Source organism: Lepidochelys olivacea (assembly GCF_965140295.1).
Source record: "Lepidochelys olivacea isolate rLepOli2 genome assembly, chromosome: 9".
Classification (NCBI taxonomy): domain Eukaryota; kingdom Metazoa; phylum Chordata; order Testudines; family Cheloniidae; genus Lepidochelys; species Lepidochelys olivacea.
The window spans coordinates 53,179,489-53,203,615 of record NC_140419.1 but is presented as its reverse complement, the minus strand read 5'-3'; the positions used below and the strand labels follow the sequence as shown (position 1 = coordinate 53,203,615).

The 24,127-nt window shown below is 44.4% G+C and overlaps 1 protein-coding gene across 1 annotated transcript in view; it reads right to left on the bottom strand.

Annotated features, from left to right (window-relative positions):
- Window positions 1-22,414, bottom strand: part of KY (kyphoscoliosis peptidase) — a 44,886-nt gene extending 22,472 nt beyond the window's left edge. Inside the window, exons 1-3 of the mRNA XM_084639700.1 lie at window positions 22,371-22,414; window positions 6,509-6,571; window positions 2,825-2,887 (exon numbers count right to left, since the gene is read on the bottom strand). Coding sequence (XP_084495826.1) covers window positions 2,825-2,873 — 49 coding nt within the window. The 5' untranslated portion in view covers window positions 2,874-2,887; window positions 6,509-6,571; window positions 22,371-22,414. The remainder of the gene's footprint in view (window positions 1-2,824; window positions 2,888-6,508; window positions 6,572-22,370) is intronic.
- Window positions 22,415-24,127: the final 1,713 nt, after the last annotated feature.

Below are 24,127 nucleotides of genomic sequence, written 5' to 3'. Positions count from 1 at the left end.
TTACTTTTCCAAGTGCAAACCACATTCATTAATATTGTACCAATACTAAACTAACTCATAGGGCCTCCATTTCTTCCTTTCTACCTTAACATCCCCCTTGTCTAACTTTCCTTCCTCTGCCTGTTTCTTCTCTGTTTGAAAACCAGAATATCTTTAGTGGGCTGGTGCCTCAGTGCAAACGATTTGTCCACATGCCTTCCATGAAGATATATTTGTTCTGTTATTTTTAAATGAAGTGTACGGGTTTGCAGCACTATGGACAGAATAAGTGGCAAAACAGTGAAATAAGCAAATCAAAAATGATCTTATGCACTTCAGATTCCTGTGCAACAGATATTAAAACATTCCCCAGCCTCTCTCCCCTTAACAATGAATTGGAAACTGAGTCAGAATTCTAAGAGTGCATAGCTTGGTTTGAAAATATTGTTGTGTGTTTGACTTGATACCGCACAACATTTTGATTAAAAAACTAGAATTATATTAAATTAACATCTGCAGGGTTGTTGTAGCCATGTTGGTCCCAGGATATTAGAAAGACGAAGTGGGTGAGGTAATATCTTTTATTGGACCATCTTCTGGTGGTGAAAGAGACAAACTTTTGAGCTACACAGAGCTCTTCTTCAGGATTAAATGGATTAAAAACTGGCTAACTAAGGACTCAGAATGTAGTTGTGAAAAGGGAATCATCATCGAATGGGTGTGTTCCTAGAAGGGTCCCACAGGGATCAGGTCGTGACTCTACTCTGTTTAACGTTTTTATCAATGACCTGGAAGAAAACATTAAAATCGTCGCTGATAAAATTTGCGGATGACACAAAAATTGGGGGAGTGGTAAATAATGAAGAGGGCAGGTCACTGACTTAGAGCGATCTGGAATGCTTGGTAAACTGGGCACAAGCAAACAATATGTTTCCATACAGCTAAATGCAAAAGTATACATCTGGGAAAAAAGAATGTAGGCCATACTTACAGGATGGGGGAAACTGTCTGGGAAGCAGTGACTGAAAAGGACATGAGCCACCAATATGAGACTGGCCAAAAGAGCTAATGCAATCCTGGGAGGCATAAACAGGGGAATCTCAAGTGGGAGCGGAGAGCTAATTTTACGTCTGTATTTGGCACTGGTGTGACTGCTGCTGGAATACTGTGCCCAGTTCTGGTGCTCACTATTCAAGAAGGATGTTGATAAACTGGAGAGGGTTCAGAGAAGAGCCATGAGAATGATTAAAGGAGTAGAAAACATGCCTTGATGATAGACTCAAGGAGCTCAATCTATTTAGCTTAACAAAGAGAAGATTTAGGGGTAACTGGATCACAGTCTGTAAGTAGCTACACGGGGAACAAATATTTTAATAATGGAATCTTCTATCTAGCAGAGAAAGGTCTAAGATGATCCAATGGCTGGAAGTTGAAGCTAGACACATTCAGACTGGAAATATGGTGTAAATGTTAACAATGAGAGTAATTAACCATTGGAACAATTTACCAAGGTTATGGTGGCCTGTCCATCACTGCCAATTTTTATATCAAGATTGGATGTTTTTCTAAAAGCTCTGTTCTAGGAATTATTTGGGGGAAGTTCTCTGGCCTGTGCTGAACAGAAAGTCAAACAAGATGATCACAATGGTCCCCTCTGGCCTTGGGATCTATGAAAATCAATAATGTTACAATAATGACCTTGCAGGAAAGCATTTATCTGCAACGTGGGTATTATACTGTACTGTTCATGCAATATTGTGACCTCGGGGCTCAACACTCAAAATTTAGGCCAGAGTTACACTAGAAACGTTGCTGACATAGCTTATTTTGTCCATCAGGGGTGTGAAGAGGTGTGGCAACAAAAGCCCTTCGTGTAGACAGCTGTACTTTTGCCAGTATAGCTTATTTTGCTTGGAAGGTGGCATGTGGTGGAATGAATTCTACCAGCAAAGCTGCACTTGGTTGGTCTGAGCAGTGTCCTCACTAGGAGCACTGTGCTAGCATTGCTATACTAGAAATGCTTATTTGCAAAAATAACCCACTTTGGAAACCAAAAAAAAGTTGATACAAAAATTCCACAGAAAGTTTTAAAAAGCAAAAAATCAATTTTGAAAACCAATGGAATGAAAGTCTCTGAAGTTTTTGTGATTTATTATTATTATTATTACTATTATGCATTATTTATTAACATCATCATCCCTAATCAAGACCTACTTTTTTAAGGACCAAGAAGGCTTTAAATATCAATTTTAGTATAGTACAGATATACAGGATGAATCAAACCTAAGATGGCCCCATTATAAAATGTAAAGAAATAATTTGAACCAACGGACAAACTCTTGTTACTTTCCATGTTCTCTCAAGGTCTGCTCTACACTAGGAGGGTTCTGCTGGTGGAGTTTTGCCAATATAGTTCTACCGACAAAAGCCTCTCGTGGGGATGCAGTTAAAATGGTATGAAAGGGCTTATACCAGTATAGCTTATGCTGGTTTGGGGAAGCAGCATTAGCCATATTGGTATAAGTACAGTTATGTCAATATAAAGTCATCTATACTATGTCAGTATAAAGCCATCTACACCAGCTTAGCTATGTCAGGTTAAAAAAAAAAGCCACACCCTTAATCAACAGCAATACTGGTAAAACTTTAAATTGTAGACCAGGCCCAAGATTCTTGAAAGAATTGTCCAGTGACTCTTCATCCTTTGCAGTCAGATTATAAAAAAATCTCAGATTTGTCTCTTGCTGTGGTGATGTTCTGGGCAAGTTTTCTCTCATACGAGCATAAATAAGAGATGAATGCTGCATTGCTACAGAAAATCAGTGTTCAATGGCTTACCACCTACCTTCGTTGGTGTAGGAAGTAATGACTGGTGCCTGCTCGTCAGGCTGCATCTGAACTGGCTGGCCTGTTCATATGAAGAAAACATCCCCGTGATTAGAATAAAATGGAATTTTCTCATCCTACAGCAACGGAGCACCAACCACAGAACCAGGTTAAATCTATAAATGTGGAGCACCAATGAGCTAAATGGCACTGAGATTCTATTCTATAGCTTTTATAGCTTGTAAAGCAAATTGATACAGCAGAGCTCAATATGTGCTGTGTGAAGCAGTTCCTGGGCTTCAAATGCAAGCGGAGTGAACAAGGGAGTACTAGTTGGGAATAGTCCATGCAATTCAGGCATTGGTGGCAAGACCCTGGCTGAGGAAGTAAGGAAGGAGGGAGAACTCTCTGGAGAGGCATGGCTGGCATCAACTGAATTCCGTTTTACTGAAATGTATCATACTTGCATAAATAGTCTAGTTCAGTGTTTCTCAACCTTTTCAGATTGGCAACCTCATATTTGAAGTCAAAAATTTGCACTACCCTCTTACATTTACTATATGAGTAAAACATTTATCAGTAATTAGTATGTGAGTGTTTCAGTAGGTTGACAGAAAATACGTGACCTTGAAATGGAAAAGGTGTGCAGGGAGTGGGGAGTGAGATTTTCTTTGCTTCAGATTGAGATAAAGTTTTGAATGTCTTGTGACCCCGATTGCCTTTCATGAGCTCTCTGAGGGCCACACCCCATCTCTTGAAAAACATTAGTTTAGTGGTAAGGACCTGGACTGGGTGTCAGGAGACCTGCATTCTGTTCCCAGCTGTATAACGTTGAGTAACCTCTTTTCCTTTTGTTTGTGTAGATTATAAATTCTGTGGGGCAGGGACTGTCTCTCATCGTGTGTGTATACAGCACTGAGCAGAATAGACCCTGATCTCAGTTGCAGCCCCTAGGTGATGTGGTCATACACATGGTACTAAATAACATTAATCTATCCCACAGGGCTGCAATGACATTAAGCTAGCACAGTCAGCAAATGCCATTTAACACTGAGCAATATCTCGCATATAGACTTGGACATTAGAACCTGATTCACTGAGGATGAACGTTGGCCATGACGCTGGGGTTATCCCTTACTTTTTTTCAGAAAGTGTCATGGGATCTGTGTCCCAGAGAAGCTGGGTGAGAGAAGCTACATCAGAGCTGTAGCTCACAAAAGCTCATGCTCAAATAAATTGGTTAGTCTCTAAGGTGCCACAAGTACTCCTTTTCTTTTTGCAGATACTTTTTGTAATTCACAGCTGACATGGATCAGGCCCGTGAATTATGAGATTTTGATGCACTGTATGCGGCAGCAGTGTGGGTTTTTTTAATGTGGCTCAATCTCAGTTAATGTCATACCGTTTGTAAATATTGCAGCAGCACCAGCTGCTCCATGGTGTCAGAGTCCTCATAAAGACAGGAATGTGGCTGATTAAAGGGAATTTATTAACCCCTTTGGTGCTGGTGCATTAAGAGCTGGCTATTCCTTTTGGCATCCGTCTGAGGGCATCAGTCTGAGCATATGGCTATACTTGCAGATTTAGAGTGCTTTGAGTTAAACCAGCCTTCGTAGAGCGCAGTCGGGAAAGCGCTGCAATCTGTCCACACTGACAGGTTCAAGCGCACTGGCGTGGCCACATTTGCGACACTTGCAGTGGCATTGGGAGCGGTGCATTATGGGCAGCTATACCAGTGTACAATTGACTGCAACGTGCTTTTCAAATAGGGGTGGGGGATGGAGTGTGACAGGGAGTGTGTTCTGTGTATGTGGGGGGAGAGAGAGTGGGTTTTTGGGGGGGCTGAAAGTATGTCAGCGTGCTGTCTTGTAAGTTCAGACAGCAGCAGACCTCCCCCTCCTCCCCGCCTCTCTCTCTCTCTCTCACACAGCATTCCACAGTAACGGCTTGCTTTGTCTCGGAGTAGGCTGTCAGAAATGGAGCTTTCAAAGAGCATATCTGCATTCCTAGGTGAGTTCAAAACAATGACAAGAGTGGCCGCTTGACTTAAGGGGATTACGGGACATTTCTGGAGGCTGATCAGAGTGCAGTAATGCAACACCTTGTTCACACTGACACCCGGGCGTTTCAGCCACCACGCAACAAGTGTTAATTTTCTCGCCAAGGTGGAGTACCAGGAGCGCTCTAGATGTGGAGTCAGAGCGCTCTACATGCCTTGCCAGTGTAGACGGGGAGTGAGCTAGGGTGCCCGGGGCTGCTTTAATGCGCTCTAACTCGCAAGTGTAGCCAAGCTCTAAATTATCTTCAAGAGGACTCATCTTGTGTCCTGAAGGCAGGGCTAGAGGAAAATGTATTGATACTCAGATTTGCACTGAACTATTAGAGGTACTTCAGTTAACTCTGTGTGTTGGGTAATTAATTCACCCTTCTAGTCCTGGTGAATTGCCTGATCTCCACTACGTAGCTGTCGTTGAAAACCCTCTCAGGCATGAAGGAAGAGCATGTTAAGGCTCTAAAGATATTAATATTTATCTGCTTTTCTTATTTGTCATCTGTGTGTCTGGTATAGTCAAAGACACTTACTGACAGTACCTTGCCACAAGATATTGCTTGCTTGCTTACTGTCTATAGGCTGAATCTGCTCCCATTGATTGCAGTGGGAGCTGGATCAGGACTCACATTAAGCAATGCATCAGTAACATACAGGATTTTCATATAGGGGTTATTAGTAATTCTGTGGAAGCAAAACTCTGTTTCTTTCACTTGCCTTTCTTCACTAGAGACCAAATTATGTTTTCATACAGGAAAAATGAGGTTGGTGGCCTGAGCTCATTCCCTAGAGGCTGCTTATGTTCCCTAACAAATCCAGGGCATGGTTTTGTACAGCTGGTGGTATCCTCTTAAGAAAGGCTTTGAGTCGGATTAGTGGGAGGGGGCATAGGTCAGATAAGAAGTGGATTGGCTGAGCTATAAGGAAGCTCAGGACTAGGGGACAGATTGTTCCTCATGCCAAAAACAATTGTGCACGGGACTGGAAAGTTTGGATTTGCACCCAACTGTTCCATTAGGGGTTGAAGTGAGGAGGGAGTCACCTTCTTAATAGGACAGCGTTTTCTACCTCCACGCACCATGAACTACACGGATCCTGGGTAAGCTAAGAGCTCTGTGTGACTGTTAATACTGCCTCAGGCTGTGTTAGCTTTCAGGAGGATTCTTTATTGGTTATGATAATACAATCAGAGAAATGTAGGGCTGGAGGGGACCTCCAGAGCTCGCCTAGTCCATCCCCCCATGCTGAGGCAGGGTTACATATATGATAACTATGATGTATGTATGCAGTAGTGTGCCCAGCACCTAGCCATCCCACCATATTCCCGGCGCATGCACACACACACCCTGACCTCCACTGGCTCCTGCTGATAGCTAGAGACAGGAAAGTGGTATTCTCCCCCATTATGCGTGAGCACAGGGAGACCCATGTCTGAATGGAGCCTCCCTGTGCACATCAGCCAGACACAATAAGGCCTGGAACGGAACGGGCTGTGACAAGCACATTGTTAGTGTGCAGAGCCATAGCTGTGCATTGGCAGCCTGCAAAGCATCTCCACGCACTCTGCCTGGCTCCAGCCAGCTCTACGATGCCCTCACTATCACTTGCCCTACGTTCTCACATACAAAATGGACGGCAGAGAAGACAACGTACCAGGAAGGCCATTCCCTCTGGGTTGCTGCGATCTGTCACTTTCATTTCCATCACTTTGAAAACCTACATAATGACAAGCATGGGCATGAGAGTCAGACAATATAATTCATGGGTACTGGGCAGCATGTTCGATACCAGCTAGTGGGAAGATCACATCAGACCCACTCCTGTTCCCACTGAAGACAAAAATAAAATTTCTGTAGACTTAGCTGAGACAGGACCAACTCCATGATGATGACACATCACTCAGCTAGGCATTATTTACCCAGGAGGATTCATAGAATAACTGTTGACCCATGAGAATGGAAAAAGTTTCTTTGAAAAATGCCAGTCCAAAATTTTCCTTTGCTATTTCTGCTTTTGTCCTCCAAACTCAGACTCCTTTTCTACTTACTCCTGCAATCAAAGAGTAATTTATGACATCACAGTCAATTGCAATGGGAATGGTGAATCACATTTTTAATATTTTGGACTATATTCATCCCTGATGTAAATCCACTGACTTCAAGAGGAAGTCTATTTTTCCCAGCCATGGCCCTATTTTAGTTCCCAAACTCTTCCTGATTACGCTGTGTTTTCATTTAAATATTAGACAAATCCCCTCCCAAAGTAACATGTTGCAAGGCTGTCCAAGGAGAATCTCTCACTGGAAAAGTTTGAAAATCATGATGGTTCATGGTGGCTCACCCTGAAAGTAAGTTTTAAAGCACTTTAGAGATCAGCAGCAGGGGAACACTACTACTGATACTAACTAGCTCTTCATCCATAGACCCCAAAGTACTTTACAAAGGAGGTCAGTATCATTATCCCCATTTTAGAGACTGGGGAAACTGAGTCACGGAGTGATGAAGCAACTTGCCCAAGGTCACCTAGCAGGCCAGGGGCAGAGCCAGGAATGGAATCTAGGTCTCCTGAGTTCCAGCCCAGAGCTGTATCTCTTAGGCAACACTGCTTCTTAGAGGCTATGACATTGTTTATGAAGGAGAGATATGCCAGTAGAGTTGGTCAACATTTTTTAATATTTTCAACAAAAAAAGAAAGATTTTCATTTGGATCGAAAATTTGCAGTTTATCAACAAAAAATGAAAATTGAAAACTGAAATAATGTTGGTAAAATGTTTTGGGTTTCGGCAAAAATGTAGTTTTCAAAAACAAAAGTTTTACCAGAATGAATGTTCAAAGCCCTGAAACTTTTCAGCTTTCTATGGCAAGTTTTCATTGAATTTTTTTCCCCATTTTTAGGGTTATTTGGAGAAATAAACCACACTCAATTTTTAAATAGCCAACAAAAAATAAATGGGCATTTTCTACCAGGTCTATCCACTACCCAAATACTCCCTCCAGTAGCACCATTAATCTAAATACAAGAGAGTCCATAGAAAGAAGTTATCCAGCTATTACCCTCTCATGGGAGACAGCTAGAGCCAGGAGTAATTAGCTCCCGGAATTTCTACCCTGAACAGTTGATACCTATCCCTTCCCCCTCTTCCTGCCACCTATCCATTGACCCCTGTTCCTCCACATAACACTGCTTTCCATGCTCAGTCTCCCCTCCTCCTGTTTGTGTCCCCAGAACTCTTGAGCCTTTCTAACTCCCTTTGCCTGCCTACAATGGTTCAAGCCAAAATGGCTTGGAGAGCTGATTTTGCTGTAATTTTGCAGAGCAAATCCTTCTGGGGCATAGCATTGCTGCTTGAGGTGGGCAGACAATTCAGGGGTAATTGTACTTGCCGGAAAATGTTTTAGTCAAAAATGGCCCTTTTAAATAAAATGAAATGGTTTCATTTTTCAATATCTTCCATCTCCCCGCAATGAAAACTGAAAACATTTTCAGTTATTGTTTTAGTGAGGAAAAAAGGGGGAAGAAAGAAGAAAGCAAACTGGGAAAACAATTTCAGAACCAAAGATCTTTGGAAAATTGAGACTTCTCAGGAAAAAAGCAGTAAATTTTTTTGAAATTTGGTCCTTTTTGAAACATTCAAATGAAAATGTTTTCAAAATGTCCAAACTCATCTCACGCCCACCAGCTCTGTAGGAGAAGGCTGAAAAGGAGTTGGAGACATTGGTGCTGGTGTAGGCATGAAGTAGACAGAAATCAACTATAGCTAAAGATTAGATTAGCCAGATCATCCACCTTTTCCTGTCTTTTTTTCGGTATCTATATAGCCCCAATCACCAGCATCTGAAATACAGTTAAAATCTGGGATTAAACCAGATTGCAGCAATGGAGTGTTTTCTCTTTTCAGTTTTGCAGTGAGAGGGGGGTTCTCTCCGTTGTCTGCAAATAGCCCATGATTTCCAGGGTTCCAAAAAGAGCATGGAAGATCCCCTGAAGGGACAGGAGATAGGCCAAGGGGATTGTCACAAACTGTAGCTATAAATGGCTCATGGTGATATTCTTTGCAGACAAAGTATGCACATGCTCACACACACACACACACTAAAATAAAACCATGTTGCCCTATGTATCGTTTTGTGATAGCCACCAATTTGGGATTAAATAACTGAAGCACAGTCAGTTTAACCTGCTCACTGCTTTGCCTTGTAAATCTAATGCATTTTTGGAAACCCTTTGGCAGTGTCTCACACTATATAAAATGTTCCATTGTAATAGGGCTTGTTTAAACACGGTCCTCGGAATAATAGCCACATGCCGCTCCATGGGTGTGCCACACAGGTGCTGCACCCTGAGTCACCTGCAGTGTGTGGTATGCAACATGCAGAGGCTCTTGTTCGTTAGACAGGATCAACGAAACTAAGTTAAAACTGGAAAATTTTAGAGGGGAGTTTGCAGGTTTGGGTTTTCATTGCATGTCTTTAAGTTAGGGGGGCACAAAAGAAAGCCAAAAAACCCGTTGTTCTTTCCTGAGAGCTGATGGTTCACCTCTCATTCTACAAATCACTTGCAGCTTGGCTCTGCATGCATTGCAGCTGCACCCCTCCACTTGAACAACTGCAGATATTGCTTTACCTTGGATGTGGTGCGAGGCACTGATTTCCATCTGTCTGTCTGTCTGCACCCTGTGCACTGTCTTCCTCTTCTGAGGGCGAACTATGAGAAGCATCTCAATTGTTACTGCACTGGCGTCTTTTTTAAACTCCATGGTACCCATCAGAGCATTGCCACCGCTTCCTTCCTCACCCAGACCTGCTGCTGCTGCTGCTGCAGAACTGGCAGTGTTTATTTTCCAATCTTGGAAAGGCAAATGCTCCCCCTCACCCAAAACGAACTCTGCACACACACAAATAACATGTGCCCGACCCTGCTCAAATGCACCATTACTACCCTGCCAAAATCTAACCTAATGAACAGATTACAAGTCACCTTTGAAAGGAAATCCCAGCAGGGATCCACTTCCTAAATCTGAGTAAGGAGCCACATTTCAGAAGGAGAGTTCTAGTTTCAGGACAAGCGTTCCTCTCCCCCTTCACCTCTCTCTGCCCTTTCAGATTTAAGCACTTGTCTACCCTCAAATCCCCCTACCAGCACTCTTACGCTAGAGGGAATTCATTCTGCAACACTTGCAGGTTCTTTAAAAGGATGCCTCTCTGATTCTCCTCTGCCACACCCAAAGTGGAAACTTTAAAACATGGCTAAAAAAACCCCAAATCAATGGCTTAGAAATAAAAACTAACAAAAGGAGCGATGAGGAAGGTGTGCAATTGTGAACAAAAGCCTGTGACTTTGTGTCCTGGGATGAAGGTGTAAAGTGGGCCATAACAGCCATTTTCAGGGGGAATAGCGCTTCCAAAACTGATTAATAAATAACGCGAACAAATTAATAAATAACACTAATAAATAAATAAAGAGAGGTCTGCCCTGAAAAAAACAGACACTCCTTGAGAGGCAACAAATGGATCTCCCCACCAATCGGCATGAAGGACATGGTCTCTGAAATCTGTAGGTGACAGAAAACACTAGCAGCAAAAATCCTGCCTCAGCTGAAAGTTTCATAGCACACAAAGAGGGTAGGAGAGGGAGTACAGCGGTCTGGTTTAGCAATTAACAGCAACCCAGTTTAGCTGGCCCCTACCATTTGTACAAGATGCTGGATTAGAAATCCTTTCTATTTTTATCTTGGGCTTCCATCCTGTCACAGAGCTGCCAGCTGAGGGATGTTTGGCTGGTGGCCTCAGGGGAATGTTAACACCTGTGGGTTGACGGACTCTCTCCGGCACAGTTACACAGTTTTGCGCGCTTGCAGTACTCATTCATCATGCTGACGCCAGCCCATGCTACTGACACAGGGGATAAAGCTATGTCTAATGGTGTTTACTTTTTGGTGTCACTAGCTCTAATTGCTGTTGGAATTTTTGCCAAGTGGTTTTTTCCCCTCCATTGATTCTGGGGTAAATTTACTGCTCCTTAATCTATAGACAGGGAGCTAGTACTGCTGACTGGTGTTGGCGGAGTGCACACAGGTACACCTCCCACCCCCCTGATCTACAGCCCCTACTGTGAGCTTCTGCCAAGGCACAGGTAGCCAATAGGCAGCCAACCTTCCCTGCGAACCCAGCGGGATGCCTCTGCTCAGCAGATCCAGAAACAGCATGCGTGGCTCTGTGCATGCTGCCTCTGCCCAGCTTTGCCGCTGCCCCCTTCGTAATCCACATGTACACTGCTTGCAATATTCCTGAGCTGTTCTGATGCCCACACTCCCATGCTCAATACTTCAGTTCCAATTTGGAGCCTCCCTGCTAGCAGAGGAGCAGTCATGGGTCAGGGCAAGGGGTCTCATGGGAAGGAACAGATGGTTTTAGGGCTATTGCTTTGTAACCCACCTTAACACAGTATGCTATGTGGGTCTTTGCCTGCTCTGGTGTCTGGACCACATAAGTATGCTATCGTTTCCCCCTGGGGGAATCAGCTCTTTAGCTCAAGCAGCAGCAGCATTGGTTTTAGATTCAGAGGTCTTAAATGCAGTCCCTGCTGATGACCTATCCAGTGAGGCGTTACGGTTGGAAGGAAGGAGAAGAAGGGCATGGGGGATTCATAAAAGAACTCAAAGTTCTGGAGGCTCAGGCAAACAGAGCCTCCAGTTCTTCAGGGGCTCACCCATCTGTGTGTCAGGTCCCCTGAGTTAATGAAACTCTCCTGTGTCCATCATTCTAGCAGCTCCATTGTCCTCCTCTCAGCTGGTGTCACCATTTTGGAGCCCTTCTCCACTCTCCCCTCTGCCACCACATCTAGGCTGTCGGTCCCAGTGCTTTTTTCCTGCACAGCATCCCTGCAAGCACCCTTTCTTCTCCATTTTGCTGTCTAAATCCCTCACCCAAGCCTTGGTCCTTTCTCCTCTAGACTATAACAGAATTCTCCTCTCTGGCCTTCTTGAACATCACCATGTCCCCCTACTGCCCAGGCAAAATACACCTGGTATAATCATCATCTTCCTCACCATCTACTCTGCATATCTCACCCCACTTCTTGCATCCCCTGGCTCTCCACATCTATACCCCTTATCTGGGCCATCTGAAGCTCCTCGTTCTTGCCTTCTATACTGCATAAAACTTGGCTCTGGCCTATACTCCTCCCCAACAGCTCCCTTCACTCCGTCAGCATCTCAAGCCTCCTCACTCTCTCACATTCTTATCTCCATGCTTTCTTCCACACTGCACCTGACGCTTGGACCTCCATATTCTAGTGACACAAACCTCTCCTTCAAATCCCTCCTCCAAACAGCCTTCTTCTGGCAATCCCATTAGACAGCCCCAACTGAATGGGCAATGATTCATTAATAATTAGAGGGGAAACCCCTTTTGGTACTAGATTAAGGCTTTGTCTACATTAGAAAGTTGCACTGATTTAAACTAAGGTATGGATTTAAACCCATCTAGTTAATCTGGTGCAAACCCCTGTGTGGCACCCATTTTAGTTTAGGAGTTGCTTTTTTCAGTATAGTTTAAGTTGATTGAGATAGCTAACCTGCAATACAAATTTAAGTTAAACCCCATGCACCCTTCCTAAAAGCCTCCACCACCTGGTGTCCTGGTGCTTTTTGTTTTTCAGTTGCTGCTGACCCTCATCTTCTTAGGGCTAGATTGTAAGATTCAGACTCTAGCCTCAGAAGTGGGCACTGGAGTTGCACTATCCCAAGGGGAGTTCTATACCCATCTATCTAAATCCAGAGAAGGCCCTCCTCACTGTAATATGTAAGCACCTCCTGTCTCTGGAAAAACAACAGTGTTCTCTCTCTCCATTCCTTCCTTTCCAGAAGAATGGGGTTCAGGATTTTCTCTTTTTAACGAATGAGTCTGTGGGAATGCGAACTCTATTGTGGGGAAGGCTGGGAGAAGAGCTGGGGTTTTGGCTCTGCGCGTGGCGAGGTTAGTGGTAGTTTTTATTCCTTCAAGCAGTGACTTTGATACGCCTGAGCTGGCTGTTGTCGTCTCCCATTGTCACTGACCTCTTCCTATCAGCCGGCAGAATTATCACTACAGCTCCTCTCTGACATCTTGAATAGGGATATTCGAAATGTTTCCATCCAAATGTATTTTCAACAGAAAATTTGGGCTTTTGACTAAATGAATATATTCGTGGGAAGTGTCTGCATTCCTTCAAAATGGTCAAATTCAAATGTTTCCGTTTTCAGACAGAAAATGTTGGTTGTCAGGCTTTCCAGTGAAAAGTTCCATGGAACCCTCCCCACTCATTTTTGGACCGTCATATAGGGCAGAGTTGCTTGCCTTTTCTTGTGTATCCGGGCAGCTCAACACATTTGTGCCTCCCTGTCCATCCCCTTTGCTTTTATGTGCACTCCCCCATGTAGCACTGGGGCAGCAGCCCATGCTCAATGGAAGAACTTACCAAGAGATGTGTTGGTCTCTTCATCACCTGGAATCTTTAAATCAGGATGGGCTGTCTATCTAAAACAGATGTTCTGGCTCAGTCACCAGAGATGGGCTTGAGGTAGTAATCCCTGTGTGAAGTTCTCTGGCCTGTGCTATGCAGGAGAGCAGACTGGAAGATCAAAACGGTCCCTTCTGGCTTCCTAATGTATGAGCATGTAGCAATTTAACTCATTTAAGAACCACATCTTTTCTTCTTCCCATTGGTGTAAAGTGCCTGTCTCTAGTCCGGTAGGGTTGGGAGATCTTTAGGCCATGACACTTTTATGCATAAAAAACCTGGCACTGGCCCAGGACTAATTCCAGCCCCTTATCCTGGGCCACAGGCAGGTGTTATCTGGAGGCAGAACTTTCACATCTTGGGGGAGGAGGAGGTTACTGCCAGGTTGATTTAAAAATAAAGCAACTCTTTGAAGTTGATCAAGGGTTTAAAATGTAAGAATAAGTCTCAGGGTGATGGATCAGTGGCCAGGGTACAAGTAAGACTGTACCATTGAGTGTGAGAGAGAGAGAGAGAGAGAGAGAGAGAATATATATACATAGTGAGAATTATATTATTAAATCCCACTAAATATAAAATAAAACTACAGACCAGTGTTTTTGAAGAAAATGCAGAATAATCTGGGCCCTCTACAAGACTTCTGGCTCTAGCAAGTATGTGATGGTACTGGCATTACGCATGGTGGGAAGATCCATTCTGCCACAGATCTGAGACATTGATAAAAGACTGAAATCAGTGGGAATTCAGTGCTGCCATGTTTTTGAAAATCCCACGAGGTGCCTATCTGAACCTTTAGGCATCTGAATACTTTTTAAAATCTGACCCTGATGACTTTGAGCCCTCAGTTTTTGGGGGCTCACTGTGAGAGACCTTAGAGGGGCTTGACTTTCAGAAAGTGCTGTTGTGTACCTGCCCTCTGAAAAGTCAGACCCCAAAATCACAGCACTGGAAATCACTACTCACGTTTGGAAATCCAGGCTCTGGATCTTGAATTCCCCTCTTGTTAGCTGCTGCATTCAGCAGCTCATTGAAATTGTGGTAGCTGTCTGATTTTGGGCAGTTAAAGCTTCCAAGTGTGTTCCCACTGCATTAGACATTCCAATGAGGAAGGGATAGCTCAGTGGTTTGAGCATTGGTCTGCTAAACCCAGGGTTGTGAGTTCAATCCTTGAGGGGGCCATTTGGGGCAAAAATTGGGGATTGGTCTTGCTTTGAGCAGGGGGTTGGTTGGACTAGATGACCTCGGTCCCTTCCAACCCTGAGATTCTATGATACTGTAATGGAGTCCTTTGGCCTGCTTGTCCTTTCTTTCGCCCTCTAACTGAATTGCAACACATTGAATTTATTCCCCTTTCATAAGCTACCACTCCATGGATTGGTCAAATGTTTCATTCATTTTGCAGCTTCTGCTGTGTCAGCAGCTGTGCTTTATGATTTAAGACGCAGCAGAACTTGCCACTGAACTATAAACTCCTGTATTCAGTTTCCTGGTATCCACGCAACCAGGGATCTAATTGATGGCTGGGATATTATTGTGAAAAGCGATCAGGCCATATTTAGGTTGCAGAAAGACAATGAGGATTGTTCATTTACACTGAGCTAAATGAAATGGCCGAAACACCACAAATAAACACAGCGATGGGCATAGACTTTACCTGAATCAAACATAACATGACATTATACAAAGTGCTGGTAATGCCCTCAGCTGTCACCTGTAGGGACATACAGTCAAGACTGAGAAGGCCCAAAAAAGGGCAATGAAAATCGCTAGTAACAGGGGCTCAGATTCTTAAAGTTATGAAGGCACCTAACTCACTGACTTCACTGTGGTGTTGTCTGATCAGCTAGGGCAAATCCTGTGTGTCTTGACAAAGGGAGAATTCAAAGTACAGCATCAGTAGAGGAACCTTCCTGAGGCAAAGAGCTGGGATATGGGGCATATGATTTTTCTTTTAAAACACATCCATTCTACCCACCCCCTGCCATTTTTGTTGCTTTATGATAGATGTTATTTCTCCTCTTTGTGCAGAAGCAGCTGGTTACTAAGTGTGCAGGATGACTAGCACAGGGACAGCGGTTCCCACATGAGGGATCTCTTTTCTCCAGAGCTCATACTCAGGTGGCTGCAACTCGAGACCTCGTTCTATAAAAGCGAGGGAGGGGTCTGTTGGCAGGACATTTGCCATGAATGGTTGTCAGCATTTGGATTTTCTTCCCCCTTGTGTGCCAAAGAGTGGATCTGTTGACCTTCAGGACACTCTGCAAAGCTTTTCTTGTCTCATTGGCCTATGTTACTAGTCCTTTATAATCACTGGGGAAGGGAACTTATCCCTACAATTCAGGTTTCAGAGTAACAGCCGTGTTAGTCTGTATTCGCAAAAAGAAAAGGAGTACTTGTGGCACCTTAGAGACTAACCAATTTATTAGAGCATAAGCTTTCGTGAGCTACAGCTCACTTCATCAGATGCATATCGTGGAAACTGCAGCAGGCTTTATATATACACAGAGAATATGAACCAATACCTCCTCCCACCCCACTGTCCTGCTGGTAATAGCTTATCTAAAGTGATCATCAGGTGGGCCATTTCCAGCACAAATCCAGGTTTTCTCACCCTCCACCCCCCCACACAAATTCACTCTCCTGCTGGTGAAGGAGAGTGAATTTGTGTGGGGGGGTGGAGGGTGAGAAAACCTGGATTTGTGCTGGAAATGGCCCAACTTGATGATCACTTTAGATAAGCTATTACCAGCAGGACAGTGGGGTGGGAGGAGGTATTGGTTCATATTCTCTGTGTATATATAAAGCCTGCTGCAGTTTCCACGATATGCATCTGATGAAGTGAGCTGTAGCTCACGAAAGCTTATGCTCTAATAAATTGGTTAGTCTCTAAGGTGCCACAAGTACTCCTTTTCTTTATCCCTACAATGCAGCTTGGACACGAAGGGAAGGTTACTCCCCAACAACTGTCGTTTTTTAAGAGCATTGCCTCTGGACATTTGCACTTGTCAGAGGTGCTTTCCCAGGCCAGACCATCAGGAAGACCAGTGGCTGCTGGGATTGCCCGAGTGTTCCGCCATGGCACTGAATGCTCAGGTTATGAAAGGGCTTTGTGGAGTCAATTTGGGTTTAGTAGAACTGAGCCAAGATTCCTGTGAGAATAGAAATCTGAGGAGGAGGGTGGGTAGCGTGAAGACAGATCTGCTTATTTCAGGGTATCTTTGTAAGTCGGTCCAGAGCACCCAGACCATTGGATGGGCTGCTCTTTGAGCACACTTTATGAGCTGCAGAAGTAACATTCTGGAAGCACTAGTGACCAGTAAGGAACCTGACTTTCTTCTTTGAGCTGCTCTTTGCGTAGCTCCCACTTACTGGAGTACAGCAAGAAATATAAACCCAGGAATGTGGGTTGAGCAGTTCCAACTAAACGTTCTCCCAGGGCAAACATAAGATCTGGATGCCAAGCTGAGAGAGCAGTGGTGTGTGAACAGAACTCCAGGACGCAGCCCTGTGGATCTCCAAAATGGAGATTTTCCTGAGGCATGTTGTCAGTGCCTCATTAGCTCTAGTAGAGGGAACTCTCAGGTATTGTCACCCTCACTAACCCATAGCTTGTGGCAATGCACAGCATGGTCTCTTTGAGAGATGAGTGGAAATGGCAGTCACCATGTACTGAACCCTGAAAGGTTACAGGTTCTAGATCAGTCATGGGCAAGCTTCAGCCCGTCAGGGTGATCCACTGGTGTGCTGCGAGGCAGTTTGTTTACATTGACTGTCTGAAGGCACAGCTGCCCGCAGCTCCCAGTGGCCATGGTTCACTGTTCCCAGCCAATGGGAACTGCAGGAAGCAGTGCAGGCTGCAGGGATATGCTGGCCACTGCTTCCCATGGTTCCCACTGGCCGCGAACAGTGAACTGTGGCCACTGGAAGTTGTGGGCGGCCATGCCTGTGGAAGGTCAATGTAAACAAACTGTCTTGCGGCCCACCAGCGGAACACCCTGACAGGCCACGTGCGGCCCACATGCCGCAGGTTGCCCACCACTGGTCTAGATGAATTCCTATATGTCTAAGTCCTGCCCAGGTACGATCTTGCAATCCTTTAAACTTTAGTATATAAAATCTACTATCTCCCAGGTGAGAATGAGGTTTCAGGACACCATGGAAAGCTTGATGACCTAATTCAGGTGGAAATGAGACACCACTTTTGGTACAAATTGGTATTCAAGCACGCAAGGACTGCACACTCCAAGTGTCCCCAGGGACACACATCACCCACAGGGTCCTCAACTTGGTTTTCTTGGGCATTACTGATGCTAGAGATCATACCTATTACAGATCACACTGATTATAAATGTGAAATTGCAGAACTACTAACTGTAGTCTGTAACCTATCATTTAAGTCAGCTTCTGTACCAGATGACTGGAGGATAGCTAATGTGACGCTGATTTTTAAAAAGGGCTCCAGAGGTGATCCCGGAAATTACAGGCCTGTAAGCTTGACTTCAGTACTGGGCAAACTGGTTGAAACTATAATAAAGAACAATATTGTCAGACATATAGATGAACATAATTTGTTGAAGAAGAGTCAACATGGTTTTAGTAAAAGGGAAATCATGCCTCACCAATCTACTAGAATTCTTTGAGGGGGTCAACAAGCATGTGGACCAAGGGATCCAGTGGATATAGTGTACTTAGATTTTCAGAAAGCCTTTGACAAGATCATAGAATATCAGGGTTGGAAGGGACCTCAGGAGGTCATTTAGTTCAACCCCCTGCTCAAAGCAGGACCGATCCCCAATTAAATCATCCCAGCCAGGGCTTTGTCAAGCCTGACCTTAAAAACTTCAAAGGAAGGAGATTCCACCACCTCCCTAGGTAACGCATTCCAGTGTTTCACCACCCTCCCAGTGAAAAAGTCTTTCCTAATATCCAACCTAAATCTCCCCCACTGCAACTTGAGACCATTACTCCTCGTTCTGTCATCTGCTACCACTGAGAACAGTCTAGAGCCATCCTCTTTGGAACCCCCTTTCAGGTAGTTGAAAGCAGCTATCAAATCCCCCCTCATTCTTCTCTTCCGTAGACTAAACATCCCCAGTTCCCTCAGCCTCTCCTCATAACTCATGTGTTCCAGTCCCCTAATCATTTTTGTTGCCCTCCGCTGGACTCTTTCCAATTTTTCCACATCCTTCTTCTAGTGTGGGGCCCAAAACTGGACACAGTACTCCAGATGAGGCCTCACCAGTGTCGAATAGGGAGGAATGATCACGTCCCTCGATCTGCTGGCAATGTCCCTACTTATACATCCCAAAATGCCATTGGCCTTCTTGGCAACAAGGGCACACTGTTGACTCATATCCAGCTTCTTGTCCACTGTAACCCTAGGTCCTTTTGTGCAGAACTGCTTCCGAGCCATTCGGTCCCTAGTCTATAGTGGTGCATTGGACTCTTCCATCCTAAGTGCAGGACTCTGCACTTGTCCTTGTTGAACCTCATCAGATTTCTTTTGGCCCAATCCTCTAATTTGTCTAGGTCCCTCTGTATCCTATCCCTATCCTCCAGCGTATTTACCTCTTCTCCCAGTTCCCTCACCAAAGGCTCTTACGCAAAGTAAACTGCCATGGGATAAGAGGGAAGATGCTCTCATGGACTGGTAACTGGTTAAAAGATAGGAAACAAAGGGTAAGTATAAATGGTCAGTTTTCAGAATGGAGAGAGGTAAATAGTGGTGTCCCCCAGGGGTCTGTTCAGGCACTAGTCCTATTCAACATATTCATAAATGATCTGGAAAAAGGGGTAAACAGTGACTTGGCAAAATTTGCAGATGATAAAAAATTACTAAAGATAGTTACGTCCTAGGCAGACTGTGAAGAGCTACAAAAGGATCTCACAAAACTGGGTGACTGGGCAACAAAATGGCAGATGAAATTCAATGTTGATAAATGCAAAGTAATGCACAGTGGAAAGCATAATCCCAACTATACATATAAAATTATGGGGGTCTAAATTAGCTGTAACCACTCAAGAAAGAGATCTTGGAGTCATTGTGGATAGTTCTCTGAAAGAAACCACTCAATGTGCAGCGGCAGTCAAAAAAATGAACAGAATGCTGGGAATATTTAAGAAAGGGATAGATAATAGGACAGAAAATATCATGATGCCTCTATATAAATCCATGTACACCCACATCTTGAATACTGTGTGCAGATGTGGTCGCCCCATCACAAAAAAGATATATTTGAATTGGAAAAGGTTCAGAAAAGGGCATCAAAAGTTTAGGGGTATGGAATGGCTTCTGTATGTGGAGAGATTAATAAGACTGGGACTTTTCAGTTTGGAAAAGAGACGGCTAAGGGGAGATATGATTGAGGTCTATTAAATCATGACTGGTGTAGAGAAAGGAGATAAGGAAGTGTTGTTTACTACTTCTTATAACACAAGAACTAGGGGTCACCAAATGAAATTAATAGGCAGCAGATTTAAAAGAAATAAAAGGATGTATTTCTTCACACAGGGCACAGTCAACCTGTGGAACTCCTTGCTGGAGGATGTTGTGAAGGCCAAGACCATAACAGAGTTAAAAAAAGTACTAGATAAATTCATGGAGGATAAGTCCATCAATGGCTATTAGCCAGGACGGGCAGGAATGGTGTCCCTAGCCTCTGTTTGCCAAAAGCTGGGAATGAGCGACAGGGGATGGATCACTTGATGATTACCTGTTTTGTTCATTCCCTCTGGGGCACCTGGTACTGGCCACTGTCAGAAGACAGGATACTGAGCTAGATGGACCTTTGGTCTGACCCAGAAGGGCTATTCTTACGTTCTTATAACTGATTTGTGATGCTTGAACACAACACATATTTTTAACTCCTTCCCTGCTCAGCAGCACTTTGCACCTGCTAATCCAACCAAACACAGTTATGTTTTTCAAGGCAAGAGAAAATGTTGTTGGCTCACACATCACCCAAGGGGGCAGAAAGGTGGGATGGTATTTATTCCAAAGGGAGCAGAAAGGGATATTTATCCATGAGAGGCAGAACGGCAGCACGGTATTTACTGCCTGCCTCCACACACACACAGACCCCTGTGGCTGGAAGGGCACACAGGGTGAGAAGGAGGAAACAGGCCGCATCATCCCAAAGCACAGCCCTTGAAGTCCTGTTGGTGCCAGGGAGCTGGGGAAATAAGAGCCTCCTGAAGGGGAATCCCTCCCTGAGCTCTTCTTATGGGTAGTCCGGCTCTGCACTGTCCCACTGCAGGCCAGGACCTAAAGGCACAATCCTGCCCCAAGCATCTGAGCCTTTTAATTTTGCTAAATGGCATTTGTGGTAAATGAAGGGAGGTGGGTAGCTCCCTTTTATGGACACCCAGCCAGCCAGTGACTATAAAATCTCTCTTAGTAGCTGTTTTCTAATTGCTCTACCTGTAAAGGGTTAAAAAGTCTCATTGCTGTGCATAGGTAAAAGGAAGGGAGTGGGCACCTGGCCAAAAGAGCCAATGGGACGACTAGAACTTTTTAAAATTGAAATAAGACTTCCCTTTTGTCTGTCTGTTGTTGTTCTCCCGAGGAGAGGCAGACAGGGCAGCAGCTATGCTGTAAGAAGCTTGGGCCAGGCATGAAAAAATCATCAGTATCATACCTAGAAACTACTCATTTAAAACCCCAGACATGTAAGTAGATCAGGAAATGTCTAGGAAGACGCAATTAGGTTTATCCCTTTTATTTCGTTATGGCTTGTGGATTCATCTGTGCTAACCCAGGTGCTTTTGTTTTGCTTGTAACCTTTAAGCTGAACCTCAAGAAAGCTATTCTTGGTGCTTAATCCTTGTAGTTGCTCTTTTAAAATCTAGCAATATCCTAAGTTTCCAGATGTATTTTCTTTCTTTTTTTTATTAATAAAATTTACCTTCTTTAAGAACAGAATTGGATTTTTGTGTCCTAAGAGGTTTGTGCACATGTTGTTTAATTAGCTGGTGGCAACAGCTGATTTCCTTTTTTTTTTTCTTTCTCAGCTCTTCCCCGGAGGCGGGTGAAAGGGCTTGAGGGTACCGCACAGGAAGGAATTCTCAATTGCGCCTTCCTGGGCTCTCAAAGGGGTTCTGCACTTGAGTGGTGGCAGCATCTACCAATCCAAGGTCAGAGAAAAGCTGTAACTTTGGGAGTTTAATGCAAGCCTGGAGTGGCTGGTATTCATTTTTAGAATCCTCGCAGGCCCCCACCTTCTGCACTCAAAGTGCCAGAGTGGGGAATTAGCCTTGACAGCATTTTTCCTTATTACATTTAAAATTCTTTTCTAGTGCCAGTCAGAACCTCTCATAGACTAATAGCATGATACTCTCAGGTTTCACTTCAGACCAGAACATCATCATCAGAACCTGTAGCATCATCAATTCCTTCCAACATCTCCGCTTCCCTCATGTGGAACACTGCTGGTGTACTCAAAATACCAACAGATAACCAAACAATCCCTACCTGCCAAACATGGTGTATCTAACTCTTCCTACATCAGTGGTGTTTGTCAAGGTTCATGGGCTTAGTCCAAAACTCTGAAGCATTTTGCTCCAACCAAACCTGTGCATATTCTCAGACATGTTGTTACCACATTGGAACACCCAGTCAGCTGGTTCAGCAGCCAACGTGTCAGAGCAACCACTCACTCTTTTGGTGCTAATTCCACCTACAGACTTACAGCCCGTGAATCAGAGTAATCAGACATCTTGATTCAGATTTCAGCTCTGAACAGCCAATTAATGTGCAGCCACATAGACTTCCATCTCTAGAATGAACTCAGCAAGCTGTTAAATTCCATCCAGAGCTTGCCTGGAATGTGCATCCCTTGGTTGCCATGGGGATGACAGGTGGGCATCTCCAACTTCTCACAGACCAGCAGGATACTGTTGCATCACAGTGAACAATACTTCTACAATGCAGAAATATACCCCTCTGCTCAGGGGCCTGGGGACCCAGGACAGTAAAATGCATGAGAGAGTCTCCGATTCAGGATACAAAAGTCTCACCTGTGAAGCTGGAGTGTTTCTGTGTTTCAACTGTCTTTCCTGCCTCCACGTGAGCTGTTGGAAACATGAGCAACTGTTATTGATGTCACTCCTAAAGCAGATGATCACTGTCACATTACACTCTGCCTTCTGCTGTCTCGGCCTCATGGTTTTAAGCCCCCGAGTGCTGACTGGTATAACACTGCACGTCTGCATGAGAAAGATGTGGTTCTGATAGGACGGGGAAGTGTATTCAATGCCAGAATATGAGGATGAGTTCTGGGCTGGGCATAAAGGCTTAAAGCAACCCAGGAAAGGTTAGCGAGCCCTCAGGACATGTCGTGAGCAGTCCAAGTAATTAATTGTCACTTCTCTATTTTCACCATCATTGTTCTCAGCTGGAGAATTTCCATTCGCCCCTCTCATCTCTGTGGCAGAGTCTGCTGTGTCATTGAAACAGTCAGCATCGCCTACTGGAAATGTGATTGGGCTCTGTTCCTGCGAGCTCCTGAGCACCAGGGAAAAAGAACAGTGTTTGGATTGTTATCCAAAGAATGTTTTTTTCTGCTTTACTTTCCATCCCTGATCCTCTCCCTGGGACAGAGTGATTCTTTTCCAGTCTCACCTTAGCGCGCAACTCTCACACAAGGCCCTCAACTTGGTTTTCTTGGGCATTGCTGATGACTAGAGATCACACTGATTATAATAGACTGTCTTGTCATGCTTAAACACACCTATTTTAACTCCTTCCCTGCTCAGCAGCACTTTGCACCTGCTAAGTGGTGGTGGGCAACCTGCGGCCCCCCCCACGGCCCGACAGGGTAATCTGCTGGCAGGCTGCAAGACAGTTTATTTACATTGACCTTCTGAAGGCACGGCTGCCCGCAGCTCCCAGTGGCCATGGTTCACTGTTCCCAGCCAATGGGAGCTGTGGGAAGCGGCACAGGCTGCAGGAATATGCTGGCCACTGCTTCCCGCAGCTCCCATTGGCCAGGAATGCCAGCAGCCCACCAGCAGATTACCGTGTCAAGCCACATGCCGCAGGTTACCCACCATTGTGCTAATCCAACCAACCATAGTTATCAGAGTAGCAGCCGTGTTAGTCTGTATTCGCAAAAAGAAAAGGATGCATCCAATGAAGTGAGCTGTAGCTCACGAAAGCTTATGCTCAAATAAATTGGTTAGTCTCTAAGGTGCCACAAGTACTCCTTTTCTTTTTGCAAACATAGTTATGTTTTTCAAGGCAAGAGAAAACTTGGTTGACTCCCACATCACTCAAGCCAATGGGAGTTTTGCTTTTGACGTCAGTGCGAGTAGGATTGGGCCTTATGTTTCAGAAGCAGCTCTGTTTGTATTGCAATTTAATCAATATTTATTTTTACCAGGATACGTAAAAGGGAAGAGGAGGGGACATAACATTCAGAAATACAGGACAATAATTATATAACGTTTATATTGCTACATTGTCAACATTTTGGCAAACCCTAAAACTGCTGCTGAATCAAATGGGTTTTTTTGAAGTTTTCCATGCCAGCTATATTTAGTGTTATTTATCAGGTGCCTGAGGCTACCAAGCCTGGGAGCATAGCATTTGTTATTTTTTTATCGCTCCATTCAGAGTAGTAACAGCTGTTCCTTTCATTCTGAGTTTGTCATTTCCACTCAAGATGGGTCAGTTTTTTTCAAGAGCCCCAGAAAGTCAAGAGGCAGAAGGTGAAAGTAGTTTCCTCCACCCCAAACCTCCCCATAATGCTTTAGGTGAGATTCCATTTTTGTGT